Source organism: Cajanus cajan, chromosome 5, assembly GCF_000230855.2.
Source record: "Cajanus cajan strain Asha chromosome 5, NIPB_CcT2T_4, whole genome shotgun sequence".
In the NCBI taxonomy this organism is placed as follows: domain Eukaryota; kingdom Viridiplantae; phylum Streptophyta; class Magnoliopsida; order Fabales; family Fabaceae; genus Cajanus; species Cajanus cajan.
The window spans coordinates 62,215,038-62,225,564 of NC_138521.1; the positions used below are offsets into that span (position 1 = coordinate 62,215,038).

A 10,527-nucleotide genomic window follows, 5' to 3' on the forward strand; every position below is an offset into this window, starting at 1 on the left:
CTGCTTTTTTGTAGTTGAGACCTGATATTGGAAATAATGAATGTGATTATAAAATTCGAGTAAGTAAGTAACCTCAAAATTGATAATTCACTTACAGTTTTAGTACCGTCTGAGCCTACTTTTTGTTTTTTCGAGGTTTCAATGCTCTGCAAGGTAAGAATCAGCAATAAATGAATGCAAGGTAAAATACTTTGATGGTAAGGAAGATAAAAGTCGAAAAGAAATATACCTTAGAACGAAGAGAAACCTTCTCAGCTGCAGTCTTTCTTTTTCGGTTTTTTTTCGAAGATTCTTTATCTTTATCATCCTCACTTTCCCAGTTGGGAGTTTGCTCAACATGTTGTGGAACACGCTGAGGTATGACAGCTACAAAATTCGAGAAAAAAGGTGAGACAAGTTTAAGATACACTCGAAGAGGAAGTAAGCAAAAGAATATTTACCAGGAGCAGGGTTAACGTTATTGACCCAACATAAGGGCCACCATTTGCTTCGAGGAAAATCATACACGGAACATCTCGCATAAGTAACTCGATTCTTTACAGGAATCTCTTTGCGCTCAAGGTAAAACGGGTCGAGTGTCTTCACCCAAGGAGGGTGAGATAAGTGTTTAACCATATCAAAAAGAGCATTTGGAAGAGGAGGTATGTGTTTTGGGCAAAATTTTTCGAAATCAGTTTTACCTTGAGGGTTTATTACCTTTTTTGAGCGGATGTTCCGTTGTACCATTTTCGATAAGGAGACAGAAGCATCAAAGATGGTTCGATGTACATTGTCGGGTCGATAACTAACTTTAAAAAATTGCTCGAATTGGTAAATTATAATTTGATTCTTGAAAGTACCTGATTGTTTGGGTCCCTGTGAACAAGAGAGAGGAGAGTTAATCAACTTATTCAAAAAACCATCAAAATTGATGAGTTTATCTACAATATAATGGCACCACCATCGAAGGTAGCATTTTGAGACTAAGAAGGAAGGAGAAAAGGTGGTCGGTGTAAGCTTGAGTTCTTTATCAGGGCGAAGGATGAAGTCAAGGACCTCTTCATAATTCCATTTTTCGACACAAATATCCGCATCAATGCCTTCTTTACGTCGAAGGGGAAGAGGTTTCATTTGGCAAAGCCCAAACTGTCGAGCAAAAAGTTGGGGCTGATAAGGATAAAGTCTGACATCTTTTTGCCTCATACCCGACATGATCACATCCCAGGACAAGAATCCAAACCACAGGTCAGTTGAGGCTGGACTTATGCTACCAACTTGATTATTTTGACGCAACCATGTAGGACCTATCAAATTCGGTCGAATGAAAGGGGCTAAATCTTCAGTGAATTCAGTGAAGCTAAGGATGGCTCTAATATATTTCTCGAAATTGTCTACCAGACGCTTTCGAGGGGTAAGGGTTGTTAAACGAGCCCCTTCAAGTTCACATATGGGAATTGGTTTCGAGGGCAAATGAAGTTTCTTCTCCAACAGTGCGTTGAGCCAGAGTTGAAGTAGCCATAACGGGCTGGAGAGATTTCGAGGCCCAGATTCTCGAGCAAGACTTTCGGAGGCTTCATCAAGACAAGTATAAAGAGAGGCCAGAAGAAGTTTGCTTAAGCAAATTTTTCTTTGCAAATGAAGAGCCTGAGCTAAATTGTAATAATATTTTGGGACTTGAAGCGAAGGAGTGCAAAAGACACAGGCGGACAACCAGTACATAAGAAAGGCAATATGCTCTGAAGATGAGACAGGCGTGCCAGGCTGTCCCATATGTGCGTTAATAAAAGCCAAATAGGTCTTCTTATCCCAAGAAATTGAAGTATCCTTGATCGAAATTTCCTCTTCAAAGGCATCAGGATAAAACCTCTCTCCAATAGGCATTAACCCCGTTATGGCAGCAACATCAAGCAACGTCGGGCAAATGAAGCCGCAAGGAAACTCGAAAGCCCGAGTCTCTCTATTCCAGAAGAAGATAGCAGAAAGGAGCATTTGAGGGTCGAAAAGATGGAGGTCGAACTTAGCTAGTTGGATAAACTCAAAAATACCTGTTTCTTTCCACTCTGAGGACATAGAAGCCTCTACACGAGCTAACCAAGAGAGGTGCCTTTCTTTAACGGGGGGAAACGCTCTAAAAATTTTGGTAGTATCCCCAAAAAGGTTTAGGTCTATTTCTGAGGAATAAATGAAAGGTAGGGTGGTGGAGTCCTCAGGCAAAAGGGTATTACCATATCTCTTGGTATTTTGGCCAGCAAAAGGACCAAGGAAAGCATGCACAGAACCATTTGCTAGAGAAAAAGGAAGAAGTACCTGAGATTGGTATATTTTCAAACTGGCCTCCTCCATGCCTGGAATTGGAATGAAAGTGTCATCACCCTCTTTGACCTTTTGAACTTGAGCACCAACCATTAGTAGAGGAGTGCCCTGGGTAGTAGTTGCGGTGGCCATAGTGGTTACAAGAGTGGTGGTCATGGCAGCAGAAGTAGTAGCAGTCAAAATAGGGGAAGAAGTGGTGGCAGTAGGAGACATTGAAGAGGCTACGGCAGCTGAGGTGGATGCAGCAGAAGAAGCCATCAGAACAAGAGCAAAGAATGGAAGAATGAAGAAACCGAGGAGTACAGAGTTCGCCGGAGAAGAAGATTCAAAAACTGGAGAAAACGAAGTGGCAAAGAAAGACTTGGGCGCCAAGGAAAGAAGTGGTGAATACGAAGTTTACCTTAGGGTAAAAGGAGTTTGATGGGCTTGAGGTAAAATGGGCCTGTAAATCATAAGATTCAAAATTAAAAATTACACATGGGCGCCAGGATATTTTAATAATAGAAAAAGAACAGACACACGCGCCGTATTTGCCATCAATGTCGCTTCAACGGTCAGGTACATTAAATGCAAACTCAAGTACAGGTCAGAATAGGGTATCATCGAAAGAGGCATACTTTGATTGACAAGTAAGTAATCAAAGCAAGTCTTTATAGGAATTCGAATCTCTCCGATCAGCATACACTTCAAGATCGAATTCCTAGGGGGGCATTTGTTGGGGCAACTCGAAGACGAACGAGTCGAAATATTTGCAAGATTCCTCGAAAGAGATTATAAAGGCACGCGTCTACCAATGAACGAATGGGTAATTGTTTGAAATGGGACATTCGATGTGCTCGAAAAATAGTAATATGGTGCAAAGTACTTACGGTCATACAAGGAGAGTTAACGACTGGGTCGAGAAGTTAATTTACGTGAGATAAGCGGTTATGAGAAGTTACAAGTTAAAACCACGTGGTGAGCATAGTGGGCAGCGGTTATCCCCTAATGATGTACGTGCACGAAATTAACTGCCCCTAATTAATTCTATAAATACAAGTACTACGCACCTTAACAAAGGTCGGAAACACTCATACTGTTAGAACTCAATTCTCAAGCATTCCCGCCTGCGCATATGGCTTTCATGCACGAAATCGTTTTTGGGTATGATTAATTCCTGGCCGTTTTTCTCTTGCTTTTTAGGAGTAGAATTAGTGTAGCTATTTAAATTTATCCCTTGTAATCTACGAAATTGCATCACGTTGACATTGTACTTATGGAGCAGTATGCAAATTAACCATGATTTGTATTGCAAATATTATCATTATCCATTCTGTTCATCTTAGTATTTACATATCTGAAAATTATTGCTTGTTAATTATAGAGGAATCTTTAGAAACAAGTAATTACTGAAGTTGTTCACTCCTTTTCCTGTTCTTAAATCAAAAATCCTAAATTGAAACCATTTACGTGCTAGTTCGAGTAAAAAGAATCCATAAAACGAATTCCACCATAAACAAATACACTTTAATATTTTTTTGACTAACGGTAGCATTTTCTCTCCTATACATACACATGCATTTTATCCTCAATACGCTCATAATTGAGATTACACCTAGGGATGACAAATATACCCGTACCCACGGGTAATACTCGAACCCGTCCTGACTTTGACAAAGAATACCTGGTTTGACCGGGTACGGGTACGGGTACGGGTACGGGTAAAACCTAATATATTAAATCGGGTACGGGTATGTACTTACCTGCTCCGTACCCGTACCCGTACTCGTCCCCGTTCTCATTTTTAATTTAATACTCACTTTCAATTTAATTATATTAAAAAAATTTAATATTTTTTTTATGTGTGATTATTTATTATAATATGAGATAAAGAAATATCTTATTTATAATTATAATATAATAAAAAATTTAATTTAAAAATATCATTTTTTTACAAAAAATAAAAAATAAAAAAATTGACGGGTACGGGTACGGATACGGGTATATCCGATACCCGACGGGGACGAGGATAGAAATGAAAATCTATACCCGACGGGTATGGGGACGGGGATGGGTTGAACTCGCGGGGACAGGGACGGGTATCATGAAATCCGTACCAAACCCGCCCCATTGCCATCCCTACTTACACCAATATATTTTGAACACGTGCTAACTTAAAGTTTGGAATCCTTTTTACTAGTACAATCATCAATATTTTAAAGATCGAAGACCTGAAGACTTTGGTCAATATCTTTCATAGAATAATATTCTGTCTTGGTGTAACAATTAACATGATAAATTTGCTTTAGAAAGATGTGTTTCATGAGTATATGATTAGAAATACTATACTTAACATTGACCCTGGTCAATACTCGGCAGTCGGCATATTTGCCCGGGCTGGGTTACTATATGAATTTGGCCTTCAGAACCATGTGTGAATAATATATTATACAAAATTTGACCATTTGTCTCTTTTCTTGCAAATTAATCCGTCATTCAGCATTTAATTTCCCAAATAAAATACTGCAATTTCATAAGAATTTTACTTTTTGAATTGTGAAATTAATAAATCAACCAAACCTGAGCCATTAAATTGTTAACCAAGAAAAGGAGTGGAGAGCTGCACCAGAAGAAAAGAATTTCAAATAGTATAAATTTGTTAATTTACAAGTTGATCCTCTGGTATAACAAATAACAAATCTTTGTCCCTCATTACTCACATTAATAAAGTGAGAACACATAACCTCCTTTTTGTTTTGAAAAATTGACGGTTGGGTAAGATTAAGATCTGTCTGTTTATAGTTAAAGCCACCATGATTAATGTTAAACATATCAATTATAAGGTTTTCAATAGAAAACAAGAGACTTTGACACACCTTGAGCGGCTAGATAATCTGTCCATTTCTACCCTAGCTACACAGAAAAATTAAAGGTAGAGATCCTTTTCAAGCGTGGGGTAGCAAAAGCACTTAAAGAGTTGGCCAAAGGTGGAGTGGCTCACAGCCTTCATAACTCAAATCAATGTATTGTACCATAAAAGAAGGGAGGATCGAGATTGCAATACTACTATGGTTGCATGTTCTAGATTCCACATATTATTCCTCTATTTTTCTCCTGGTCAATCAACATTGCCTTTATATATTTACTTAATAATATTCTAAATGAATATCTGATCAGAAAATAAATGTGTGTCTAGCCTTATAATCTTCCACTAAAAATAGCCTCAAACCTAATCCATACCTTTATGAAAAAAACAAACAGTGATCTGTCTCAAATGAATAGTGGCAGGACGTCGCTTTTAGATTCTCATTGGTGTTTGTTGAGTCCACCTTGCCTATAAATGGGGAGCCTCTCACCACAATCCTAAGCTGTGAGTCGAAGTTTAGAAGAGCAAAGCTTCCCACCTAGGCCTTTCTATATTGTAGCATTTTAGAGTTTCTTTCTCCGTGGAAGTTCAGAAAATGGTTAGCACTGTGTTTGAGATCTGTTGATGAATAGTTTTTGGTCCATGGCTGCATGTAACTTGAAATGTTATATGCTTTATTAAAAATATTTTGTCACTTTATTTCAGGAGGGAAAAGTGAGTTGGACAGTTGCAGATGCTGTAGACTATAAAGGCTTCCCTGCAGACAGGTCCAAAACTGGCGGCTGGGTACCCGCAGCTCTTATTTTAGGTTTGTAGTAATAGCCTTATCTCCATACCCACTCCTTTATATCTCATGTTCATAATGATTATATGCAACTTGCTTTTGGAATATGTAATACATGAGACTTAGAGGGAAGACAACATTCAAATAATACATACTTCACCAGACCTAAAATGATAATTTCTTCATCGCCTTCGTGGGCGATGTTTTCATGGATAAATTAAGAAGCTATATTTTCTATACAAGTCGGTGATTCACATATTGCACGGTAAAAGTTAATTGTGTGGTTTATCAAATTAAGATGATGAAGAATAGATAGGATGGAGTTGGTGCATGTATACTAAGTATACACAAGTTTGCATTTTTAAAGATTATTTTTTTTATAATCATATTATTAATATGAAATATTTATCAATTTGTTGATAATAAATTTAATCAGAAAATTTGACTGATTGATTATTTTTATAATAATTATTAAAAAAATTATTTGATATATTTTTAATTAGTTGGCAATGTAAATATATAATTAAAAATTAAATTCTTAAACAATAAGTTTCATTTTTCACATTAAAAAATTGACACGGTAATACAACATCATGTGACTATCTTTATCTCTCTCTGTTCATGTTTCTAGTTTACACACGTTTTATAAATACACCCCAAAGTTTAAGGGAATGACTTTTGTTGTCCCCTTTTAATGTTCACAAAATATTTTTCCTTAAAAGATTAATTAAGACATAAATAGAGGCTCGTGAATGATGTTATTGTTTCCAACACGGCTCCTCGTAGCAACAGTAGCTTGAAGTAGACAAGGCTCCTAAAATGGTGTTACCATTACCATAGCAATAGCATAAATGGTTTTACATACTATCCTGCTGTAATATTCATTTTATTCTATCTAATGTTTTCGGGGGTAATGATTGCATCGGGGCAAGAAGACAAACAAAGTGGAATACTAACTAAAAGCGTGTACATACTTCTGAATGAGGATAATTCATATGTCACCTTCTGTTTGGACATGGAGGAAAAAAGCACAATATTACATACAATCTTTATGATGTGAATGAATATCACAATATTCCATCCTTTCTCATCTTTATCCCCACACTTTCTAAAAGTTAAGTTTACTTTTTCCATTCATTTTAGGCTTTCTCAAAGCATTAAGTTCCATTTTTCACTAACAGCCTCTACATTTGGACACAAGTATCTTAATTTATTTTATATAACGCATGCGCTAAACACTAATTACCTGCTTCTTTACAACCCTTTTACTGTGCCCTTTTTTTGGTGCACAAAAGAATAAAGATGAAGGCAATATGATTTTTCACCTAATAAGTAAGTTACATGAACTCTAACAACAGAAGGTAATTCTAAAAATTCTTTCAGGGATTGAAATTGTGGAGAGACTCTCCACCATGGGGATTGCGGTCAACCTTGTAACCTACATGATTTCAATCATGCATCTTCCAAGCTCAACTGCAGCCAATACTGTGACCGACTTCATGGGCACATCATTTCTCCTGTGTTTGCTGGGAGGTTTTCTAGCAGATTCCTTCCTTGGCAGATACAAAACAATTGGAATTTTTGCTTCAATACAAATACTGGTTAGTTACTAGTAAATATATAGCCTATAAGCTTTTATCATAAAATGTCAACTTTATTGACATATTCATTTATATAAACTTTGTAAAAGTGGAAAGTTTTCACTATATATATATTCTGCATATTTTAACTTGGAGGGAATGGTGATTTCAGGGTACTGCTACATTAGCAATCTCAACAAAATTGCCACAGCTACGTCCACCACCTTGTCATGCTAACAGTGACAGTTGCAAACAAGCCAATGGATTTCAAATGGGAATATTATACTTATCACTGTACCTTATTGCACTAGGAACTGGTGGCCTGAAGTCTAGTGTTTCAGGATTTGGGTCTGACCAATTCGATGAGAAAGATGAGAAGGAGAAATCCCAAATGGCCTATTTCTTCAACAGGTTTTTCTTCTTCATCAGTTTTGGAACTCTGGCAGCTGTCACAGTACTAGTCTATTTGCAAGATGAAGTGAGTCGCAGTTTGGCGTATGGAATATGTTCTGTTTCTATGGTCCTAGCCATTTTGGTGTTCTTATCAGGAACCAAAAGATACAGATACAAGAAGAGTTTGGGAAGCCCCATTGTCCACATTTTCCAAGTTATTACTGCAGCAATAAAGAAAAGGAAGATGCAACTCCCATGCAATGTTGGTTCTTTGTATGAGGACACTCCCGAGGCTTCAAGAATAGATCACACCAATCAGTTCCGGTAAGCATATTATTATCTTCAAGAAAATAAACTTGTGACGTCTAAATAATTTCCTCATACCCATTTTAAATTTTTTTTATATTTTAATTATATAGTTTTTTGGAGAAAGCTGCCATTGTGGCAGAAGGTGATTTTGAGACAAATTTATCTGGTTCTGAACCAAACCCATGGAAGTTATGCTCACTAACAAGGGTGGAGGAGGTGAAAATGATGGTGAGACTTCTGCCAGTGTGGGCCACAACCATCATATTCTGGACCATATACGCACAGATGATCACCTTTTCGGTTGAGCAAGCCTCCACCATGGAGAGGAATATTGGGAGTTTCCAAATTCCTGCAGGATCTCTTACTGTCTTTTTTGTGGCTGCAATTCTAATCACTCTGGCTGTTAATGACCGACTCATCATGCCCCTTTGGAAAAAGTGGAACGGCAAACCAGGTACCCAAGATATTGCTATGCATTATTAGATTTAGTTACTTCAAAAAGTACATATTAGATCAAAGCCCATGCCCTAAGTATACCTACTTCCTCAGATTATACAATTATTAATATTATCCAATATCAAATATATTATTTTGTCATGATCATGGTAATATCATTATTTATATATATATAGCACTTGCAGAAACCAGCATGTGAAGCCCATACATATATAACATGCATGTCACAAAATTAATTGTGTATAATATATAGTCAAGCCAACTGAATACCAAACTTCGATACAAATAATTTACATAATTCTCCATGCGTCCCAGGTTTCAGTGACCTACAGAGGATAGCAATTGGACTTGTATTTTCCATTTTTGGAATGGCGGCTGCTTCTCTATGCGAGAAGAAACGTTTGTCTGTGGCAAAAAGTGTAAGTGGAAACCAAGCAACACTGCCTATAAGCGTTTTCCTCCTAATCCCACAGTTTTTCTTGGTGGGGTCTGGTGAAGCATTCATATACACTGGGCAACTTGATTTCTTCATAACAAGGTCCCCAAAAGGAATGAAAACCATGAGCACGGGTCTCTTCCTCACAACTCTATCATTTGGTTTCTTCTTCAGCAGTTTCCTTGTCTCGATAGTGAAGAAAGTTACCGGGACAAAAGATGGACAGGGGTGGCTAGCAGATAATATAAACAAGGGCAGGCTTGATTTGTTCTATGCACTGCTTACCATACTTAGTTTCGTTAATTTTGTAGCGTTTGTGGTATGTGCAGTTTGGTTCAAGCCTAAGAAATCTAAACAACCAGCTATGCAAATGGGGGCAATTTATGGGTCCACATCAGAGGAGAAGTGCTGAAGACTGAAGAGTTGTTAGGATATGGGCATGGGATTGTAACCATTGTTGTTATTATGGTTTTGTTGTTTCTAGATAGACTGTTATGTGTTTGCGTCCGAAGAATGGGTTTTGGGTTTTTCTCGGTGATATTATAGACATAATGTTCGAGTTGGCTTCTATACGTATGTACAAGCATGTAACATATTTTCTAGTCTTTCAAGTCCTTGTTACACTTTCCAGTTTTTCATAATCATGATCAGGATTGCTTTTTTTGATCTTTCTTAATTTAATTAGTTGTCTTTTTTAGCTATATATACATTAAAATACTGATAAAATAATATACATTAAAATATGTAATTTAATTGATATTAAATGTGTAAAAAAATGTCTCATGCATGTGTGTGATACGTGTACATGATTTAATAATTGAATGAAGGGTTAATAATCATGGCATACAATGATTGGAAAGAGGTTATATGAATTTATTCACTGCTTTCTGTAAAAAACAAAACAAAACATAAATCTTCGCTGCTTGATAAAAACAGGTGTAAATAGAAAAAAGAAAAACAAATTCGTCCAATATATCTTTACTTATTAAGGAATCTTTAATGATTCTTGATAAATAAAAATAATAAGAGAAGAGGACCGCATATATTGGTTAATGAATTTTATTTTATCGCAAGTTTTACAAATTGAGGGCATTATTCATTCATTATAGACACAAATGTTTGTGCATTTAATATAATAATATATACAAGCAAATTATTATTTTCATGGAGAGTAATTAATATAAACGTTCACGCCTAAATAATAATAGATTTAAATATATTTTTAGTTCTTTAAATTTAATATAAATTTATTTTTAAAATTTCAAATGTAAAATTGATTTTTTTAATTCATGTATTTTTAAAAAAAAATATTTTAATCTTTATACTCATATTTTGTTAAGAAATATATCAAATATTGTCGCATAAAATTTATCTATTAGTTTTCTTGTTGGTGAAAACATTAGATTAAACACAATTGATATTACATAATTAT

The 10,527-nt window shown here is 36.1% G+C and overlaps 1 protein-coding gene across 1 annotated transcript; it reads left to right on the forward strand.

Moving 5' to 3' along the window:
* The first annotated feature begins 5,581 nt into the window (after positions 1–5,581).
* On the forward strand, positions 5,582–9,771 carry LOC109808934 (Major facilitator superfamily protein). Its single transcript, XM_020372135.3, has 6 exons — positions 5,582–5,735; positions 5,843–5,945; positions 7,305–7,522; positions 7,674–8,218; positions 8,314–8,657; positions 8,975–9,771. The coding sequence occupies exons 1-6, from the start codon at positions 5,733–5,735 to the stop codon at positions 9,505–9,507; spliced, it is 1,746 nt and encodes a 581-aa protein (XP_020227724.1). The 5' UTR covers positions 5,582–5,732; the 3' UTR covers positions 9,508–9,771.
* The last annotated feature ends 756 nt before the right edge of the window (positions 9,772–10,527 follow it).